At 39.5% G+C, this 23,782-nt stretch overlaps 1 protein-coding gene across 5 annotated transcripts in view; it reads right to left on the bottom strand.

Moving 5' to 3' along the window:
- mark1 (MAP/microtubule affinity-regulating kinase 1) overlaps positions 1 to 21,055 on the bottom strand; it is a 50,047-nt gene extending 28,992 nt beyond the window's left edge. For 4 of the 5 annotated variants that reach the window (XR_008302709.1, XR_008302710.1, XR_008302711.1 and 1 more), the window contains exons 1-2: positions 20,725 to 21,055; positions 3,500 to 3,703 (exon numbers count right to left, since the gene is read on the bottom strand). Coding sequence is in view for 2 of the 5 variants with exons in the window: in XM_053238157.1 (XP_053094132.1) it covers positions 3,500 to 3,703; positions 20,725 to 20,775 (255 nt within the window). In the remaining 3 variants the exon portion in view is untranslated. The remainder of the gene's footprint in view (positions 1 to 3,499; positions 3,704 to 20,724) is intronic. The other variant, XM_026918740.3, reaches the window with a different exon arrangement.
- Between the last annotated feature and the right edge of the window lie 2,727 nt (positions 21,056 to 23,782).

The raw sequence follows: 23,782 nt of genomic DNA, 5'->3' as shown, positions 1-23,782 counted from the left end.
AGCTTATCCCAGGAACAGAGAAGGGAATACACCCTGGATGAGACGCCAGAATGTCACAGAGCACCATGCACACACACATTCATGCCCTTATACACACCAAGGGGCAATTTAGAGTAGTCAATCCACCTACTAAACTAAACACAAAAAGCAACAAAAGTCTTGCCTAATCAACAAGTGGAAAAATCGAGTAAATTGGATTAATCACCCAACTACAGTATTCGTTTAACAGTGAAATTGAGCGTAATTATTGGGAATTTTGGTCACCTGTTCACAGACACTAGATGGCTGGAGGAGACAGGAGGAGCTAAGAACACAAGAATAAGGATGCTTGCAGAGATGACTGCTACAGACATGAGCCTAAAATGGTTCCTTTTATACGGTTGGATGGGAATTGATCCTGGATCATAGTCAATGACACCAGTGGCTAAAATAAGAGCTGACGAGCAATGGGTCTTCTGGAGCATTCTACAGAAAGGTAGCATCATGTTCTCAGTGTCTCTCAGTGAAAACAGCAGTAAGCAACAGGTGCACAATAAAAGACTCAAAATGATGCTAACATCCTAACATCTGAAAAGGCTCAAGCCATTTAAAGCATAATGTAAGTAAGGAATAAGACACTTGGGGGCACCTTACTGTAGGAAAATAATCAACAACAGGGTGGTGTGATGTGCCCCTACGTACAGTTGATTATTTTCCAACAACAGCACTTCCCAAATGTTTTATTAAACTTATACCACAGCAATTTGCAACAAGTAATTTTTTTTTTCTTATTTGTCAAAGAAGGACATTTTTATTTTTTAGCCATTTACAGTTACATTTAGTGTTGTGGAAAGTCCACGAAACAAGTGAGTTTCACTTGTATTATAGCAGCTATTAACATTAAACATCATTCCCACACCAGCCTTCTTTTGTTCCTCTCTCAAAGTCAAAAAGACGAAAAAAAAAATGCAACTAGTTACAGTTACAGCTACAGCTACACCTCTGGCTGTTACAAAGCACTGACTCTGGAGACTCCTTACATAAATGCTAAATAAATGACTCCTCAGAGAAGGGGAGTATTATATGTTTTACTGTTAATTAACACATTTTCATTATGTTTATTGTGTCATAGATTATGTGACACATCCACCATGTGAATTACGCGTTATTACGGAAATGATAACATTATCGCTTCAGTAAAAACCTGTGATTTGCCTTGTAGCTGGAACTATTGTCAGAGCTGCTGTTATAGAAAATATATCACCACATCAGAATCAATAATTGTTGGTATTCTCAGGTGCTCCAGTCTCTGTTCATGATAGTGTATTACAGATAAATATGAACTATTGTAAGAAATATAGTTCTACACAAGATCAAAAGACTGAATGGTTTGGATGTCATTGGCTCTCTGACATGCAGATATAACGAAATCAGGGCTTACGTAGTATTCAGTCTCTAGTGGAACTGTGCATGACTATGACTATATAACGTGCCATCAATAACTGACTGTATTTTTTACTCTATTATAAGTAAGTGTCTTTTTGATATTCATTGAAATTTCTCAAGCTGCAATCTCTCTACCATGTAGAAATAAGTTTTTATTAACCATTTATATTATATATATATATGGTCTTGCTCATTTCCACCCCATAGCTAACTCACCCTCCATCACACGACAGCAAACACATGCTTCATCCGAGGGTAATGTTCACATCAACCTCAGGATGGGGAAAAAATGTGATCTCAGTGATTTTGACCGTGGCATGATTGTTGGTGCCAGATGGGCTGGTTTGAGTATTTCTATAACTGTTTATCTCCTGGGATTTTCATGCACAACAGTCTCTAGAGTTTACTCAGAATGGTGCAATAAAGAAAAAACATCCAGTGAGCGGCAGTTCTCCAGACAGAAACGTGTTGAAGAGAGAGGTCAACGGAGAAGGGCCAGACTGGTTCGAGCTGACAGAAAAGAAGCACACAGATGGTAGGGTCAGAATTTGGCACCAACAGCATGAATCCATGGACCCAACTTGCCTTGTGTCAACAGTCCAGGCTGGTGGAGGTGGTGTAATGATGTGGGGAATGTTTTCCTGGCACACTTTGGGCCCATTAATAGCAATCAATCATCACTTGAATGCCACAGCCTATTTCAGTATTCCTGCTGTCCATGTGCATCCCTTCATGGCCACAATTTACCCATCTTCTAATGGCTACTTCCAGCATGATGATACACCATTTCGCAAAGCAAAAGTCTCAAACTGGTTTCATGAACATGACAATGAGTTCAGTGTTCTTCAGTGGCCTTTCCAGTCACTGGATCTGAATCCAATAGATCACCTTTGGGATGTAGTAGAATGGGAGATTCGCAGCATGAACGTGCACCAGAAAAATCTGCAGGAATTGTGTGATGCAATCATGTCAACATGGACCAGAATCTCAAAGGATTGTTTCCAACATCATTGGGAATCCATGCCATGAAGAATTAAGGCTGTTTTGAGAGCAAAGGGAGGCCCTACCCAGTGTTAGTATAGCGTTCCTAATAAAATGTTCGGTGAGTGTAGGTTGGTATGCCAACACTAAAAAAAAAAAAATCTATTTCCATAAGGGTAATCGTGAAAACATTTTCCAAACGTTATTTCAGTATAACAGTATAAAACTGGAGCTTTGATATTACAGGTGTCATGGCTCATGGGCCCAATATGACCTGCTGCCTTATTTCATTTGGGTCATACGAACTTACAAAACTGCCTGCAGTACACTACTACCCAGCTTTTTCACATTTTTCACTTTGTTATATGCCTAATATAATGATTCCAAGTCCTTAAATATGTGCCCATATTACTAAGAGAAGTGGAAGATGTATGGGAGAGTGGGAGTAAGTGTTATTACACAGCACAGATAAGTGGTCCGATTTCTCTGTAAAGATAATGAGGCAGTCATGGAAAAAAAACAAAAAAACAGTTTCCATCACCATTATGACACAAATCTAAATATGGCAGCCAGATTCCCAGTTTAAAGTCTGAGAATTTAAATCTGGCTCTCACACACACAAAGAGGCAGCAGGGTGAGCAAGGTTTACTGTTACTGGAGAAAGAGGCTTTGCCTAACAGTGCGTACAGTTGAAGAGTTTATGTCAGGAGTGTTCAACTTAAAAAAGGTTTGCTTATAATAAATCCTTGCTTACAGAGGTCCAAATAAGCAACTAACAAAGCCCAACAGAGGATCTGCTATTTGGACCGCAGTCTGCCAGTTGACAAACCCTGGTCTTTGTTTGCTTTGTGCTCCTTTTTTTCTTGAATCGCCCTACATTCTGCTTTTTAATGGCACAGATTACAGATGTAACTTATGTTACATGGATATACACAATAGATTAATTCCTAATAATTTGAAATGAAGTAACTGTACAGGTTATGGCCCTTCAGATGCTTCCTGAAGTACAGAGCATGATTTAAAAAAAAAAAAAAAAAAAAAAGTGAGAGAGGAAAAACAAAACTAGGCCTGTATGCGAGCCTGTGTGCGTTACCTCCCGTCCTGTTAAAATATGACGTGCTAGTTTGACTTTGGCGAAGTTGCCCTTGCCGATGGTTTTGAGCAGCCTGTAGTTGCCGATGTGAGGCTGGTCGTCTGTGATGGACGCCACAGAGTTGCGACATCGTGGCAGACTCTGCCTGCTGGCCGACTTAGCCGGAGGTGCTGGGGGTTCGGGGTAGCCGTCCACGGACGTGTGCTGGAATACAGAAGGTGGAAAAAGTCAGAAAACTATTGAAACACCTTAGTTCATTTCACATTTAACTCCAAACATAAACCCAACTTTAGCACTAAACCAACATGACACGTACACGGTTCATCACAACACAATATCCCCTTCCTCCCCTAAGTGCACTTTGCGTTTTATAAAACATTCATTATTACTCGTACGTCAGTACCACAGTGGCGTCATGAAAAAATACTGTTGTGTCGCAAATCCCTGGTTGCACCACCAAGCTCCCAGTAACATGGGCAAGCAGCATATTGGAAATTCTTCCAGGAAATGTGTTTCATATTTCCAAACATCTCACACTTTTTGGGATCACAGCCCAGACCATACACAAGTAGCCAAAACTGCATAGCTTAAATCACCAAGAAAAAGCTAAATGTAACTACAAATCTGACATTGTCACTATATACCTCTTTACAGTTTCATCCAAACTGCTGAAGTGATTAATCAGGCTTATACTGTAAAACACATGGAGAATGGAACAATAAATCCCAGAAACCTGGTAACTTAACTTGTGCTTTAGCAGTCCTGAAGAAACTCTGCAGCTTGACTGCATTCTCAAGAGACCCCCTGATGTGACCGACACTGCAGTAATTACCACAAAGACCATGAGAGAAAACCTCAGAGTTCGTTTAGGCCCAACACCATCATCACTGTGGGTCTGATGGGATCTGGAAAGATTCATTAGCTTGAGGATGTGGTATATGAGCTTACAAGTTAAACCACATGAAGACCATCTCTTCTTATAAACAACACAACCATCACAATAACAAGTATAAATTTGGAAGTATGCAGTTTTTTTCAAAGCCCTAAAAACTACCATTCATGACGTTCACACTGGACGTCTGTCAAATCCAAAGTGATTAATTTCACTAGTCATCCCAGGCTGAAAAATGTTGACAACCAGGCAGAGCTGTGCTCTAAAGTTGTGCACGATTTTATGCATGGAAAGGTCATAGAAAAGGAAGCGCTGAAAGACATGGACACAGAGGTGTCATCGAGAAAAACTTATTAAAAGAGAAAATTCATACTTGTTAACATTTGGGTGAAACAACAAAGCTGGTAATTTGCATGTTGCATACATCATCGTTACTGAGCAACAGCCAGCAGCGGACAAATCAGTAGTTTATTCATAGTTGCCTGGTGGAGGAGTGGGTTCGACAACCAGAAAATGGAGAGGGTCAAAAAAACAACCCGACTCCTTACTGACTTTAGCAGAACGAAAGTTTGCATTTGGTATGCAGGTTTAAACTTGCTGATAGCCGTCACCTTGCAGTTCATCATAGTGAGAGAAATTACAGAAGCTAGCAAGACTCAAATAATATCTTTCAACGTGAGGACAGAGCTCCACAGCTCACAGCCAAAATGTTGACCAGTGAATTTTTTGGTTTAGCTTGCAAATGTAATGTGATGCATAATACGTGTTTGTTTCCTTTAGTCTGTATTAATATACTTAATAATGCGCTTAACTACAGTCATTTTCATTGCGTTTTTTTTTTTGCCGGGCTCAGGGCTGTTTGAGCCTGAGTGTGAACGCTGTTTTCTAGCCAGAGAGCGGGGGAATCTGTGGAATCTATCTGCTAGCACAGTGAAAAAGGCACGTCTCACGTGTGACTTATGAACCCGCCCCCAAACAAGCGCTTATGAGTCCGTCCCCAAACAAACCCAGAATCAGTCCTGAATGCAGACTCGAGTATTCGGGCCAAGTGTGAAAATGCCCTAATTAACTAGCTAGCCATGTGTTATTACTTTACCTTAGCTACAACTTTTTAGCCACTGGGCTAGCTATTCAATTTATGATTTATCCACCAAACTGATGATGATGATGCTACACTAGGGCTCTATTCATATTGCATTGTTACACTACTCACAGTATACAATGTCCAATTAAAAACATTGATGTGTCAGGAATTTGTCCTCCAACAGCTCAGAGGGTCACATTTCTTGAGTATCGTTTACCTTCTCACATCACGCACCAAATACTATTCAACTGGAGCATAAATTGAACCAAAATTGCACAGTGTAATTCCAGCTTATCTACATCACAAAAAAAGACTATTATTCATGTCCTACAGACAGGACTCTCCAAGACGTTCATTACAGCCCTAAAGTTCTGTGCTATAATGGGTCAAAAAAAAAAAAAAATAAAAAATTAACCACGTCATTACTTCTTTGAAAACTCGTGTGTAAAACTCCAAGCAGTGAGCCGTATCTTACCTTGACCTTTAACATGTTCCTGTTTGCCAGCCCTACTCCTTCAGAACTTCTTTCTGCTCAAGCTGTGTTCCCGCTCATGCTTGCACGGCCCCTTAAGCCCTAGCAACCGAGGACTCTCAACAATAGTGCTCGAGTAAAGCCCACTCACTCCCTCAGTCAGTCAGTCATGGTGGCTCTCAGCTCGGTCAACACGGAACACACTGTGCACCGTGACTTCCTGCATGGCCTTTTCTCCTCCGGCATGACAGCAGCGGAGCCTGGGCTTTCAAAAATATCTGAGCGGTTATTCTAAAGTGCAGTGTTATAAATCCAGATGAAAACCCCTAACTCTAAGGCATGACGAGGTTCCTACTGAGTGGAGTTTTGGTTTATCCCTGGTTTATCATTTCTCTGCTTCAGAACAGTAGCATAAATTTCACTAACCACGAATATGATCTCTGGAAAGAATAAGCAGCTAACACAGTAAGACGAACCAGATAACCAGCACTAGCAAGTGAGAATCTCAGCAAATAAAACATGCCTTTGCTTTTTACGTGAGTCACAAGTCAATAAAATATTGATTGGCCAAGCTCAAAAGGCTTCAAATTTCACTCAATCGGATTTGTGCGCTGTTCAGTAAATGCAACACCGCTGATTTAGCAACTTCCTGCATGCCACAGGCCGGCACACTGACAGAAGTCTGTAGGACAATTTCAGTAGGACAGACACAGAAGCTGGAGCACAAAAAACAACCTCCTCCTCCTCCTCCTCCTCTGTGTAAGCCTCCATGCGCCTCTCTCCACACTATAACCCTCCCCCACCCTCCCTGTGAGCCTTGTAACACACCACAGGCTGGAAGATATAACCCAATAAAAAGCCCATCCATCCAGCCCAGTCGATAGACAGGCTCTTCTCCTGAAGCTTGGAGGTTAGATGGAGGGCAGGGCTGCTGGCTCAGTGCCATCGCTGTAACTTCGTTTCCTCGTGTCATCGCAAGCAAGCTAGAAGTATCGGCCAATTTTTCAAGGTCAGGTTAAGGTCATGCTTCCCTGCAACCTTCCAAAGTTCCAACAGACACTTTGTTCCTTGAATGAAAAGCTGTTTTTAGCAGTAGGTTGAAACCGACATTCAGTACACAAAATGCTGGAGTTTGTTCACAGCGAGGAAGCGATCAGTAAAGGAATGCAGCCTACACTAGGGAGGAATTTGGCTTCAAGAGCTCACAAACTTAGTAACGATAACTCATCAATGTTCTTATTTCCATCAGCAGAGAACTGACATCATTCATGTTCCCCAAAAGACATGCAGAGTCTGAATCAGAGAGGCATGGATACTTCTGGTTAATTTTCTATTTGGTTTGATTTGGTTTCACACCATACATAATTAAATGAACCAAAAAAAAAAAAAAAAAACTCTGGTGGAATGGTGTATAAGGCTGAAAACATACTCATAAACTCTTTATATCACAGCACGGCTGAATTCTTGAGAAGGTGTGGAGTCAATTTATGTAACAGCTCGGGCAGTAGTTCCGGCTTTAACAGGTTTATGTTAATGTGCTCCTTCTAATATGTTCTCGTTTCTAGTAACAGCTCATATGCTACGCACAATCTAAGCCTAATAATAAACTGATTTTAATAAAAAAATTTTTTTTTTTTTTTTTTAAACTGTTGTTTAACAAAGAAAAATGTATAATTGTTGACATGGTGGTTTTTTGTAATCACATCATTTTGCAAAGTATTTTGTTAGGAGTCATTTATTTAACATTTATGGAAGCAGTCTCAAGTGTCAGTGCTTTGTAACAGTCATGCTGCTTTGTAAAGTTTTCCAGAATGGGAAAGTCTTCAGGACAGAGGAGTTTATGCTTTCTGGTTTCTTGGACAAGCTGCGTTTTAGAGACAGAGACACAGAGAGAGAGAGAGAGAGAGCGAGAGAGAGCGAGAGAGAGCGAGAGAGAGCGAGAGACGAGAGAGAGGGAATGACTGTTCCGGACTGCTATAAAATAAGTGAGAACAGGTTTGTTGTTTCGTGGACGTTCCACAACATCTAACTAGAAACATTTCAAATGTGTGATGTGTCATTCATTAATAAACAGAACATTGTAATTGCTGTGGTGAAGGAGGAATACGACACTTTAGACCATACTGTTATACGAAAATAATACATTTCGAGGTGGTAATGGTAACAGGATCATGCCATCCCAGCATGGGTTATTTTTCACATGACCGTAATTTTCATATATTCATTGTTCAGAAATATGGCAACAGTATGAGGCCAAGTCTTCATAGCAATGAGAGAACTAATCCCAACATGGAGAACATGGAGAGTCAGCATTTAATAAATACATAACTGTATAAATAACTACTAAAGCCTTTTGTTTATTACATCCAACATTGAATTTTTTTTTGTTGGTCAATCCAAATGTCCAGAACATGTTATACATTCTGCAGTCCTACAGCTCTGTCCTTTAACTCAGTTTAAAATGTCTACAAAAAGGCTGCAACACAAAATACACAACACATTCGGTTTACTTCTTGCAGCTGGATCGATTCAGGATCGAATCACTTTCTCACTGCAATGAAACCACACTAGAGTTCACCTGGAAATAAAAAGAGACCCCGTTGCGCAGATGGATGTTTTTGTCCACACCTGAGTGTAACTGCTGTGTTCTGCACAAACAAACCGGTGGAGGTGGAACACGCACTAGGATCTGACTCAAATGGAATAAACGCTGCTTATGTTAAAGCGCCCTTAAAAATTTCAAACCCATTTGAGACGAGAGCTCAGACAGCCAAGATTTGTTCCCACAGACACTAGTTAAGCACCACAAGCAAATCTCTACGAAACATCATCCTGAGTTTTCTGACTGTGGCAAAACTCCCAGTCCAGGATCTGACAGATGACTCAGCTATATATCAGATGATCCAAATGCACCAATGCTGCTCGGAAACTCCAAAGTTATCAGAGAGTATAGGCAAAGGCAAAAAGTTAACTTCAAGCTAACTTCCCCAAATACAAACATTTAGAGTTACTGTAAGTAAAAGAAAGTCACTTCATTATAGACAACAGCACGAATATTTCTTGCTATTGCTTCATTACACATGTGGTTAGCCAGCTAGCAAGCAGACCGATTATGTTAACACATAAGCAGCTAGTTGATGTTTGACTCTTCGCTAAACAAAACAATACAATCAGTGAGTTTTCTGCCTCATTGGCATCATTGCTGGTGGCAGTTTTGCGTAATAAATCTCAGCAGGAGTTGTTTGATAGCTATCAAATGATGTAGGTTAGTGGATGTAAAGGCTTTTATACTGTTTTATCCTACTTTTCATGGATCGCGCCCATGCAGCAAGTTACGACAGCGTTCACGGAGCCGTAGATAAGGCCAGATTCTCAAAACACTTAAAGTTCTCAAATATTTCAGTCATATCTTCATGAATCATCATATCTTGCAGCCACAACTGACCACAGACTTGAAATTTGGTGCTTCCTGGGAAAAAAAAATAAAAATTCCAGGAAAACAGTATTCAAGTCAACAAAATGTTCTGGCACTGATACTGCTATACTCAAGATCAAGTACCAAAAACATGTATTCACACTCGATCTGAAAAAAATGGTATCTATGCATCCCTAGTGCTAGTCCCACAAAATATTATTATTATATTATTCGATATAAAATATTACCAGAAAACACAAAGACACAGGTTCCATGAACATGCAAATTAAAAACACCCCCAAACGTACGGAAAATCCTTCCCCTCGGTAAACTCCAGCTGCATGGACTATATTTGCATGGTAGAACATTGGTTTTTAAGACTGGAAGATGTTCTTATGAGATTTTAAGCTCTCCTACACTTTTTAAGAGTAGAAGCAAAAAGATCTGACCAGTTCATGCACTCAAATTAATTTCCTCAGAAGAGTTTAATCATAATTGATAAAGTTTTGTATGCTAGTTAAACATGGTCTTGTTTGAATAGCATGACACAGGCAGTGAGAAGTAAAACTAAAAGCAAAAGAAGCGATAGCCCAGCACATGATAAAAGACTATAACCCTAACAGCAACTACTTTACTCAAAGATCTTGAGTATGAGCTGCTTTTAACCCATTTGGGAGGAAAAAAAGCAGAAATCAATTTTGTTCGATTTTCAAACACAAGTCACTGAAGCAGGAAGACATTTTCGAGACATGGTGTGTAATATGTCAATAGGGTAATGCATGTTTCGTTTTTTTGGGTTTTTTTGTCATACACATTTTTACTGCACTCCAGCCAATGTGCAATCTCCTCTGCTGTAAACTACAGCACGTTTTGAGAATTGGTTCCTGGTGAGGCATGATGTCGAACAGTTGCTGTCAACATCGATGGTTAAGTGCACTTTTTTATCTTCTCACAATCTTAGGATCCTCAAGAGGTTTCTGACACTGGTTGGCGAGCAGTATTATTTTGGGCTTGTGGAGACATGAAGACTTGAGCTCAACCATGTGAGCATCTCTCAGTGCAGAGATCTGTCTTATCGTTCACTGGTATAGGACATCTAAGAGCACTGTGTGTCAAGGCTTTGGATGGCAAATTAATCGTGAACCTGCATTTTTGGCGCTATATCCACCCACATACACAGCATATACATATGGGCGGGGCTAAAAATAGTGCAGAGCATTGATTGGTCAAACACAATCGACAGAGAATCATCCCGATAATGTTTCTGGCTGGAGTCACTTCTCTACTGGAGCACTTCAGTGGTGTAATGTCAGTCTCCCAAACTTTCTTTATGTTTTTTTAACGTCCTCTTTCAATCAGGCTTAAGAGACATTACAAATTTAGTTTTGTTTATATACATACCAATGTTAAAACTCATGTTCATAAAGTTTCCTTTGCGATACTGCTGGTGATATTATGCCTGTTTAGAATGTAAATAATGCATAATGGCACATGCTACCTATAACACCATCAGTGAGCAATGTGTGTTTCTATGAAGAAGACACTGACTGGAAATTATGTGAACATGTGCTTATTAACGCAAACAAACTCATTTCCTTAGCAGGCGTACAGTACAATTTGTAAAACGTCAGTTCACGTCATGTAATGTGCTGTTTATTCTTCCCAAAAAAATAAATCACACAGGACTCATTTACACGGCTAATCAGAATTGATACAACCCATTAGTGCTGACTTTGTGCTCTTTTATCATCTCTCATAGTCATTTCACAATAAGAGCATGGAGAGCTCTAAGCAGCACCGAACAGAGGGATGAAAAGATGTGAATGTGTAACGGCATCTCCTCCTGCAGAGATGGTAAATAACTATGTTGAAAAAAGTGGAGTTTTAATATCAAGAATGTGATATTAGGTCATTTGCTTGATTACATACATAGAGAATGCATCTCACTGATAATCAGGCATATTAATATTCAAATGTACTGGATACTATAATGTGGTGAATGTGTTAAAAATTCAGAATATAGTTTTAGCCAAATTTTAGCTATGCTGTTTGGATCATTTATAAAACATGACAAGAATTATACACCATTCAAGTTATTTTGTCATGAAATGTCTATGTTTTGCTTTTGCAGAAACCTCTCCTAGTTTGTTCTCCATTTAACTATAAAAGGTAAAGACGATCTTTTTTTATTGTAAATAAATACAACAGTTTACAGTTACAGCCCATGTTCTGTGTATTTATTGTCCTGTGTATTTATTGTCTTGATCTTGTCACACACTGTTGTGTATTTGCACTTTATGTAGTCTTGTTCTGTGTTGCACCATGGTCCTGGAGAAACGTCATTTCGTTCCAATGTATTTGCATCAGAATTTTGCATTGTTTTTAACTCGTGTATATATAAAATATAGATATATATAAAATACTGCTGTTATAGTGTATGATTGTGCAAACTCTCTGGTGTGTTTGACTCATATGCTAAATGATAATGCCTCGCCTTTTTTCAGCAGGTGAGCAACAGCCCCTATCTGGTTCAGATCCCAGCAGCATGCAGGAGCAACATAAACATGAAAATGCAAAATTTGCAGGATTTACGGTCAAACAGGTGAGTGACAGTAAAATGATAAGTGTTGTTACACTGCCAGAATTCTGAATGACAATAAGAATGCTGATACCAAGTGTAATATCAGGATTCTCAATACTAAAATGATACGCGTTCAATCGGGACTCAGGAGACGAGCTGCTGCTGTCCAAATATAAATGTTAGAAAGGGATTTATAGCAGTTACTGTATCCCAATTCTGTATGATCAAACAGCACTCTTAAGAAGCTAAATAAATTGCCCCCGAAGTGGCATGTAAAGGCATGGAGATCTCTGGGAGTCAAAGACTCCATGTTTATCACATTTTGGAAAACTGGTATTTTATCATGAGCCTTTAAAATAATGTTACATTAAAAAACTGCATTTCTCACAATCACAGCACTGAGTACAGCTTAGGACTGGATTGGCAGGGCTCACAAAATCGCTAGCCCGACGTCCCGGGGCGATTGTGTCATCCAGTTGGGCTACCAACATGTATTTCTGCCCTGCTCACGGGGCTATCTTGTAGGGAGGAAAAATATACTGCAATGCTTTTGCATTCTCTCACAAATTTGGTCGGGTAATTATGTTGTATGTAATTTTCGGGCATCGGGGAGCCACTATCAATATGTGGGGTATTGAAATCGCGTTTGAATGTGCGCTCGCTTTCAACTTTCACTTTCAATTCGTGATCAATTTGCGATCTTTACATGACAAGTGAAATCTCCCGCAGCAAGCATAAACATGTGATAGAGATTGCATGCGCAGTGGAGAAAATCGCCGATAGTTATGTGTGTTGATATTTCAGATTCAGAATCTGACAGACTGAATTATGTTCTGTATTGTTTTTACAAGTTCATAGAAATTTCAGTTCAGTTAGAACCAAATATTTGTATTGATGATTGTAATTTGATTATTTTATACGATTGTTATTTGTGTTTTGAAAATGTTTTCATGTTTTGTCTCCTTTACAATAATCTGCATTAAAAATAATGTCTTTTTTTTATTATTTGGGCTACTTAAATTCATTTCTACCAAAATCTGAAGAGTGCCTGCCCGAAGGGCTACCAGGGATTTTGAAATTTGGCGAGCCCTGATTGGGCAGTGATTGCATTTCAGTGCGGCAGCATTACTCCACAATTACATTCACAACAAAGGTTTTGCTTTTCAGTGTAGAATATTTTCCACATGTCACTAATGAAAAGCAATGCCATATGCATGTATATTTGGAGTTTCCCCCATTTTTCTCCAATTTTTTCTCACGACAGCTACCAGCTAGGGTTGGTGAAGGCTAACACGTGTTTCCTCAGAGACCCATGAAGCCAGAACAACCGCATCTTTTTCAACTGCTGCTCATGCTGCGTCACAGGGCAGTGTAACAGACTTCAAGGAAGGTGCTATCTACCCTCTTCCACATACTCACAGATGCCCGCGATTGTCGCCTTGATCAACAAGGGAGAGAGAGCATGCCATCCCCCCACACCCACCAAGATTGGGCCCTTGGCTCCTGGCCAAGGATGGCTGGGATTCAAACTCTCAGTCTCACAGTCTCCCAAAAATCAATGCCATTTTCGTATTGCATTTCACATTTTTTACCAGTGTAAATACTCTTTAGTCTTGGCCATACATTATTACATACAGTTAATGTTAAACATGGCAATGGACAGCACACTGGGGCTTCTGCTTGTCCAGTGGCCTAGCTTACAGTTATGATTTATCCACCCCTGCTCATGCAACTCTCATACTGGAAAGAGATATATAGCAATGTTGTCACCAAATCCACTGAGTCTAGGTGCAGTGCCCCTTATAACGTGCAAGACTGAATTAAACAAGACTGTCTAGGTTTTAAAGTTTAAGTGTACCAGGTGACAACAGTATTTTCTATCTTCTTTAAATGTGTGAACAACTAATCAGATACTACGACATATGGAATACTGATATTGTGTTGTAAAGATTATTATGTACTGGGAATTTTTCCATAACTCCTGTGCTAGAATATATAAATACACCACACATACCATTAAACTGAACCATGTACATTTATGTTTAAGAATTACGGCCATCCATAAAGAGCGAATGAGTTTTAATGACTCTATAAAACTAACACAGTTCTCAGGGTTAAATCCAACTCAAGACTACCTCGCACACATTTTGCTCATGGTACTCTGGTGTGAAAATGTTTAGCGCTGATTTACAAAGCAGCCAGAGAACAGTGCTCAATTAGTTCTTAAATCTGAGACACTCTGACCACTATAAGAAACAGAAAGAGAGAACCAGCAACTGCTTTCTGTGCTTTTCTGAAAGTGAAGGATCTACTACTACTATTCCTGAATTAAAATGACAATTAACACAGTACTAAGATACAACTTTCCAGAAAGGTACTCTATCCTGACGTCCCCCCTCATCTGGGCTCTTCTCTCAGAAAGCTCTCGTTACCTCTCAGGCTTGTTCCCGTTATGCAACTGAACTGCAAGCGCTGTTGACAAGCTTCACTGAACCCACAGACGCACTCAGACATGGTTTAGTAACTATTTTGTTCCATCTTATACTGCCTCTCTGTACACTCAAATGTGCATGCAGACGGGTGACTGCAAATCAGTACAACGTTATTCTGACTGATCAAATTATGATGAAATATTTCTATTATAATGGGAGTGGTCTCCTCCAGTATGACCCCGCCCTCCATCCACAGAGCATGAGGACTCACCGAGTGGTTAGATGAGGATGAAAATTATGTAAAATCATATGATTTGGGCTTCATAATCACCAGATCTCAACCCAATTAAACACCTACGGGAGATTTTGGACTGAAGTGCTAGACAGCGCTCTCCACCACCTCATCAAAACACCAAGCGAGAGATCCCTCATTTCACATTTTTCTATTAAATCTTTTATCTTCTACTAGGATTCGCATGGGAGCATGTTTTATTGTGACACTGCACATCATAACGTCATCTTTGAGACCATTTGATTAAAAAAAAATGAATTTATGCATTTAAGTCAAGGACAGCGTGTTTTGGCAAATTTCACGACGTAGGTCATACCCACCCCTTCTTTTGCTACTCACAGGGTCATTAGCACATGATTTAGAGTGTACTCACACTAGGCGATCTGTACCGTGCCCGAGCATGTTTGACCTCCAACGTTCAGTCCGTTTGATTAGTGTGATCGCTCCGCTGAACCGTGCCCAGGCCCGCTTGAAGAGGTGGGCTCAGGCACGGCCGAGTTGGACTCAGGCATGGTACACATCTAGTGTGATCGCTAACCGTGCCTGAACAAGGAACTCCAAACATGACCTTAATGATGCGACTGTTCCATTTAACAAACATGGCGGCAAAGGGATCACTTTGGTCTCTGGCAGAGGATGAACAGGAATTGCAGTCAGCGAGTAAAGCTGCAAACTCCTCCCTCAACATCAGCTGTCTCCGTAAAAATCCTCCGATACGTGCAGCGTGTTTAAGTGAAAATCACTGCGCTGCGTAAGTGATAAATCTGTTAGGCATGTAAGAGGGCTGTGTGTCACCGCGCCCCAAACGACTGCAAATAAGCCACAAAGTAAGTAACGTTACAATGATGGACTCCATTGTGCTGTGCAAGAGCACTTTTCTTCCTGTCTTCTTCAAAACAAAAAGTCGCATCGTAATGACGTAAGTGTGCTCAGGTCCGGAACGTTAAGTGCAATGTGAGTGCAGGCCAGCGGGGGAGTGAGGAGGGGGGACAATCGTACTTGGGCAACCGGGCCTAGTGTGAGTACGCCCTTAGACATCCACACCAGCAGCTAACAACAAGCAGCATATCAGATTTCTAACATATTTTGGTGTCCTCAAGCAGTGTGTTTTTTTTTTTTGTGCAGGATTTTTTAATAAATCACACACTTAACAAAACCATTGTAAGAACTAGTATTATTTCTCAGTTATCTTGTAGACACATTAACATTAGTGTTATTAAAGCTCAGTGGCATTTTATAGGTAAAGAATTAACCCACTAGTTTTACCGGCAGAGCAGAGCTGCCTGATGCATGATTAAAGAAGTGTGCGTGATTAAAAAAATCGAAATATGACATGAATACAAAACAAATAAAGTGATGACCTGACTGTGTGATCTATCGATCAGTTATATGTCCTTCAAAACCTAATCAAAAATGGCACTTTACTGAGGTCACTGCGTCAGCAGCAGGTTTATAAAACCTTGTAGGTATGTGCGCTCGCACACGCGCGCACACACACACACACACACACACACACACACACACACAATGTAAATAACGATTACAACCATAGTCTCTTGTGTAAAAATACATCTATGTATCCGACCTGCATTGAAACTGTATTTGAATAACAACAGGCTCCAGTTTTGCTGTCCGTCTGTAGGAGAACTTTGTCAGTACAATAGCTTCTTTTTTTTTTTCACATCTCTGTTTTTCCAAAATGTCCAAAATTCATTTTGGACCAACTAGCTAGGAAGAGTGCTGATCTCAGCATTGACATTTTGGACCTGCTAAAGTTTTAAGAAGTAGTTCTTTTTCCTTTTCTTGAAGACTAAATGTACTAAAACAACAGATCACAAACAAATTATCACACAGATCTTAGTAACACATAGGCATATATTAAAACAAACACTGGCAGCCACTCGAGCTCTTCTTACACGTGTCTCCTGATTCTCAACACAAGCTCTGTTTATGACTGTATGAATGTATTATGTTGTGTGTGAGTGAATTGATCTATTCATTCTCAGAGACCATTTTAGCACCTTGGTAACATATCTGTTCAGGAAAACGTTTTTAAATACTGCTTCCTCAAACATGTTTCAAATATTGTACATTACATTATACCTCCGCAATGCTGAATTCTCGATTCTGATTGGTCAAAAGGCATTGATTAATCTTCTACAACAGCAGCTCTGACAGTAATTCTAATAGAAATCAAATCACAGGTTTATATCAATCTAATACTTTATCATTTCTGTAGTAACAACAAATTCACATCTAAGTCTAATAATAAACAAATGTAAAAAATGTGTTATTTAATAAAGAAAACACTGAATTGTTGATATGGTGAAGATTTTGTCAGGAGACATTTATGGAAGGAGTCTCCAGTGTCAGTGCTTTTTACAGTTTGTAATAGTATGTTTTCCACCATGGGAAAGTCTTCAGGACAGATGACCTTCCAGTTTTTCAGTAACAAAGTAAACTGAGTTTTTTTTTTTTAATCTTATTAATGTCAAAAGAGAGGTAAAAAAAAAAAAGTGAGGCTGATGAGGGACTGTTTCTAAGATTTACAACAGAAACTCGCCTCATGGACATTCCACAACATTAAATGTAACTGTAAACTGATAAAAAGTACAATGTGTCATTCAATAATACATTTTTAAATTTGTAATCACTGGCAAATTGCTGTGACATAAAAGGAATAAAACACAACAGGACGTGCTGGTATAGGAAAATAATTAGCATCAGTGTCGGGCTGCTTCATGTCGGGCTGCATCACACCACCCTGTCGCTGATTATTTTCCTGTAACAGCATGTAATATATAGACAATATATTTGGCACTGACACCCGTTCTGTTGAGTATAGTGTGTGAAAGAGGCATATATTTAGGTAACAGGCTTCTTTCTGGGCAAGTCTGGAATGGCTATTGGCCTGCTTGTTTCACACACACCTGGCAAACCTGCTGCTGACTATAATGTCTTGTTTTAGCCTGCTCATTCCTGACCAGACAGTTTCCTCAGAAACAACACTCAAAAAATCCAACACACATATATGCTTAAGTTAATCTGCTGGTAAGCCAAGAGATCAAGGCAAGATCACACATGATTTAATAACAACAGAATCTGTTCATGGAGTCGTTTTTAACTTCTGTAGCACTTCATCTGAAATTCATCAAGTCGTATTAACACACTATTTATACCAGTAATGATGCAAGGTCTTTATTAGCAAATCACTAATACCAAAGACTACAGTGCTGCTGTTTTCTCAAATCTGATTGGTCAGAAGGTGTTGATTAGTTTTCTTGATTAGACAGTAATCCTGGCTGCAATGTAAATCACAGGGTTATATTAATGCGCTTTTTTTAATATGTTATCGTTTCCATAGTAACAACTGCCACAGGGACGTGTATGGCAGTGTTCCACATAATCCAAGCTTAATAATAGACAAATTTTTAAAATATGTTGTTATTTAACCAAGAAAAACGTATAATCGTTGATACGGTGAAGTTTTCGGTGATGTTTATTTAACATTTGCGGAAGGAGTCTCCAGTGTCAGCGGCTGTAACTGTTAATAAATTAAAACTGGTCACAAACTGATTTGGCATAAGAGAAAGAAATCATTTTGGGATGTGCTGTAATGGGAAAAAATAATCAACTTTGTGGTTTTAACAGTGACTCCACTTTGTGTTGGGCTGTATTAAACACCACATCGTTGATTTTTTTCATTTTCTATAACAACACACGCGTCATAGTTTAGTTCTTACATATGGAATGGTTATGGCATGATACATGCATTCTAAATAAATCCTCAAACGTCCAAACATCCAAAAAGTACTGATTTGTCAATAAAAATGAACAAGTTCTAGGTTTTAACACCTCTGTATCTAATTTTCACGCTTTGAGTTTGCACGGCGGTGCACAGACGAGGGTCTGTGCAACAAGCGACAAAGAATGTCAACTGTGTGGGAGCACTTTACATTAGATGTGAAAAACAATGTTGTCCGCCGTCACCGCAAAAAGGTGACATCCAGGTTTCACAGATCCGCCACCAGACACAGCCTGGTAAATTCACCACTAGACAGATTTAAATAATTTTGAATAATCTTAACTTGCACACCCGTTTTAAGCACAAGCCCGAAAATAATGTGTCAGAACGCCCGTCAGAGCGCACAATTTAACAGAAAGTCGTTAGACATGATAATTATCTCTGACCAAATGTGAAGTAAACAAGTGAATACATTGATATTTTTCCAAATGTGCACATTACTGTTCATCACGTGTTATAAAATAATAATTCCCGCTCTGAATGTGCATGTTTCCAGACCGGGTCTGTCTTCGACAGGCAGTAAAACCATTAAAAACAAAAACTTAACACTACACGGTCGAAACGTTGTCTGTTCTATTTATTATTTAAATATTTTGAGAGCATTATAGCAGTGTACCATCCCTTTTTCCTTCCATAATATATTTTGATTTCTTTGGCCGTGCACCTGTAGATATATATATATATATATATATATATATATATATATATATATATATATATAAATACTTTTTTGGATGTGCATACACTATCCTGTTTCTCTAATGTTTCCATGGTTACTCATTACACAAATCATGGAATTATAATCTTAGAATCATTGTAGCATTTCTATCATAAAACTTGGTCAAATATCAAATAGTGACTGATAGAACGTTTTCAATTATATAGTCTGGTGAGATTAAATAATTATCTTAAGTAAGTGAACTTGTTGTTCACTTAAGTCTATTTTTATTGTGAATTAAAAAAAAAAAAAATCTGATTACTCGATTAATCGCCAGATTACTCGATGACCATATAATCGAGAGTGACAGCCCAAGTATTTATTACTTCTGCAGTCACTTGGCTTCCACAATGACTTGTTGGCTAGGTAGAAATTTCACAGGAAAACATGTCCAGACATGAGGACTGCTGTTCACTGAAGCACGTTAGTCACTATTACGAAATGATTCGATATTTCGAATGATCACAGAGGTGTTATGATTTCCAGATCTCCAATCGTTCAACTCCTCAGGCCTTTCTTACAAAAAAGTGCAGTGCGTACAGAAACTGGAGAGTCACTGCAGCAAACCTGGCATCCAAACAGCCCTGAATCAGCACTAGTGACTGTTAATGTGTGGTATAATAAACACATTTCATATCCTAATGATGCATGTTCTACACCGGCTCACTGATCTGCTCTGTTATTGGTGTGCACTTTAATTACATGCCATAATGAAAGGATCCAATTAGAGCTCATGTGAACTCTTATACACAGCTCATGAATATTTATATGGAGGGCTATGGATTGATTCTCTTATGCATAATATAAGAGCAATGCTTCCGAGAACATGCAGCATCTCTACAGGCCATTAGAGCTACGAGCAAAAGAAATAGTGTCTTATAGCTAATATTTGCCTTTGAAATATAGTGTATGATGATAATGATGATGATGATGATGATGATTGTGGTGGCTGTGGTTGCTCAAGGACCTTTTTACAGATCTGCAGACATCTTCTTTATTTTAATAATCACACCTCAGATTACCAAATCTCGTCTGGCAGGAACTGAGACAGGGAGACAGAAGAGAAATCCTGTGATTCCTCTTTTCACTGCAACACTGTCCACTGTTATTGTTCCAGTTAGCATTAGCCGACTGTAGTTAAAGGGCAGGACAGAGAGCATCGCTATGCACCTGAATCACTCCGTCATTACGCTTACTAGTTAATACCAGTCTAACCTCATATTTAAGGGTGTAAAAAATTCATATTTAACCTAACTTGTCCACATGAGCATGGAATAAGACATTTTTTTTTAACTCCTGGTTAAAACCTTCATCAGCGTTAGCAAGCATTAGCGCGACAGGAGAGAAAAGAGACGGATTTATTAGCACATTAGCCAACAGAGCACAGCCGCTAGCTTCTCTACCAGCAGGAGGAGAGCTAGCTAGCATGATAGCGAGCTAGCAGGCTGATGTGGAACATCCATGCATCGAGTGAAACACAAATAAACACGACAAAGACACCAAAGAGCGTTTTTACATCTAAAGGGCTACTCACATTCTCCGTGTCGCGCTCGTTAACGGTCGGTAATGGCGTTCTGGTCGACATTTTGTGTGTTTCAGGCCGCAGAAAAGGGACGAGAGATACGAGGGGAGAGGAAGAAAAAAGCCACCTCTTCTACACCGGCATGCCCGGCCTGAGCGCTAAAATGGCAGGAGCTGTCCGTAGAGGAGCACAACGAGACCCCGGCTGAGCCGACATGAGCCGCAGCCGGAGAGCCGGGAGCCGCACAGAGAGAGGGAGAGAGAGAGAGAGAGAGAGAGAGAGAGAGAGTGAGTGAAAGAGAGAGATAGAGGGAGAGGGAGGATGCGCTGCTGCTCGGCTGCTCCGCTTCCAGGTGAAACTGCAGCGCGCAGAGGATGAGCGTGAGGAGCGCGCGCACACACACACACACACACACATACACACTAACGCTAACTAACACACACACACATATACACACACACACATAGTGAGGACCTTCCACTGCCACATAATTATTCATACAGCTAATTAATGCTGTGCTGCACCTTAACTCAACACTATCCTAAAACCTAAACTGAAAGGAAAGATTGGGCTGTTTTGTTTTTTGTTGTTGTTGTTTTTAATAAAAGCTGCAGTTTTCCTTGTGAGAGCCAGCCACATTTCCACACATGGTCAAAACTATCACATATTCCTACCCTTGTAGAGACGTTTGGTCCCCAATAAGATATAAATACATGAGTACACACGTACACACACACACACACACACACACACACACACACAAAGCAGGATGGAGGGGGAGGAAAAATGCTTTCAGTGTGCCGAATTGAATAGAAAAAAATCTATATCTGTAGATAGGAATTCACATCCATATTATTCTGGGGTTTGACTGTATGTGTGAATGAATAAGTAAATAAATAAATAAATAAATGCCTGAAACCTCAACAGATTTCAGTGAACTATAAAAACAAAACTTCATTCTCCAGAGCAAATCATTTCTGTACTTTCACTACAGGGAGACTCAGATATTGTCATGGCTGATAAAATGAATTTATGATTTTATGAATTTTTACCCAACACACACACACACGCACACACACATATCTGATGTGACATGTATTATCTAGTATCTACCTGAGAGCATTTTGCCAAATTATCCAAATAATGTCTATTGAAGTTTAACAGCATTAGACACCCAGTGTCTATGGTTATGTATTTATTAATTCCAGTAAAATAAGCAAAAACAGTTGAATAAAAACTGCAAACAAAGATTTTAAATTCCCACTCAAAAAAGCAGTAGACTTTCCTGATATTGACTTTAAAATATACTACTTCTCTCAAAATAATGAGACAAAAGTACTGACACTCCTAAAATATTTCACATAAATGCAAACTAACTCAGTGAATGCTTTCTCCTGGTCAGGGTCACATGGGTCAGAAGCTTATCCTGTGAACACTGGGTGCAAGACAGGAATATGCTCTGGATGGTACACCAGTGCATCATGGGTAACCAAACTGCCATTCTTAAAAAAATTATATCTCCCAGTAGCCAGGACCATGAATTTTTCATGTACTGACCATCTCTTGTTTCCCTGGTGTACTGTATATACTGTGATTGTGGAGTCTTCTTTGCCTCCTTCCATGTTCCAGACTGTTGAATTCTCATAGACAGACCTGACTTGTGAAGTTTAACAATCATCTGTCCATTTTGTACTGAAAGTTTATTGTTTCATCTTATGGTGTTAGAAGATAAAGGAACAAACTAATGTGCAGAACCTAAATTTGTGTCAAGTGTCACTGGTGCTACAACTGGAATCAAACTCTCTGCACGTGGTTGGGGTTAAAATGTGAATTGCTTAAAGAAAAGCACCCATATCCACTAGGAAATGATGATACACAGTGTAACTGGTGGTTTGGAACCATTTTGCGTAGCTCACGTAGGTGTAGCTACATCTGTAACCCCCTTTACCATGTTCATTAGTGGAAAGAAACCACCACAGGACCACTACTGACCAGATATTAGTGGATAATTCTCAGTTTTGCTGGTATGTGTATCAGATGCAGCAGAATTTCTGGAGTTTTTAAACACTATGTATGTTTACTAATCATTTGAGTAGTTAAATCAACCTTGTTGGTGTGTAGGTAGAGACCACAGCTCATCTTTTCCACACACACGGTCCTATAGCTCTTCATGGGTGGTCAGGGTTTGATATAGGGATGCTGGCAGATATACAGTTACTGAGTAGTGACACTGACATGCTGCACATGATACACTGGTACCAATGCCATGTTAGTGTCTTTCCTCTTTTGAGAACGGTTTACCTACTAATAATGTCTAGTCAGTGGATCTATGGATACGCCTACGCCCTGTGTGTGTGGAGTTTGCATGTTCTCCCCATGCTTCGGGGGTTTCCTCTGGGTATTCCGGTTTCCTCCCCCAAGTCCAAAGACATGCGTTGTAGGCTGATTGGCATTTCCGAATTGTCTGTAGTGTGTGAATGGGTGTGTGATTGTGCCCTGTGATGGGTTGGTACCCTGTCCAGGGAGTCTCCTGCCTTGTGTCCCGAGTCCCCTGGGATAGGCTGCAGGTTCCCTGTAACCCTGTGTAGGATAAACTGTACAGAAAAAGGATGGATGGATGGATGGATGGATAGACAGGATTGAGGGGAGCTGATGAGCTGTGCATGACAACACATGGGCTACAGTCAGTGATCAGATAGAACAATCAGGAAAGAAATGTATATAATGATTATATATCAAAAGTAATAATATATTGTAGATGCAGTTTAATAGAAAAAGAATAAAATGAGAAAGGAAGTTCTCCTCTGCTGCACTGTGGGCTCTGCCGTCAGACAGGTGGTGTCCAACTTTACATCCTCACACATTCCACATTATGATGATGATGATTACTATTATGATTCTTCTTCTTTTTCATTATTATTATTATTATTATTATTATTATCAATAATAATTACAATAACAATAATAATGAGAAATAATAATAATAATAATAATAATTACAATAACAACAACAACAATAATAATAATTATAGTAATGAGAAATAATAATAATAATGAGAAATAATAATAA

Source organism: Pangasianodon hypophthalmus, chromosome 11 (genome assembly GCF_027358585.1).
Source record: "Pangasianodon hypophthalmus isolate fPanHyp1 chromosome 11, fPanHyp1.pri, whole genome shotgun sequence".
NCBI classification, from domain to species: Eukaryota; Metazoa; Chordata; class Actinopteri; order Siluriformes; family Pangasiidae; genus Pangasianodon; species Pangasianodon hypophthalmus.
The sequence above is the reverse complement of the archived record's forward strand: the minus strand, read 5'-3'. Positions and strand labels throughout refer to the sequence as shown.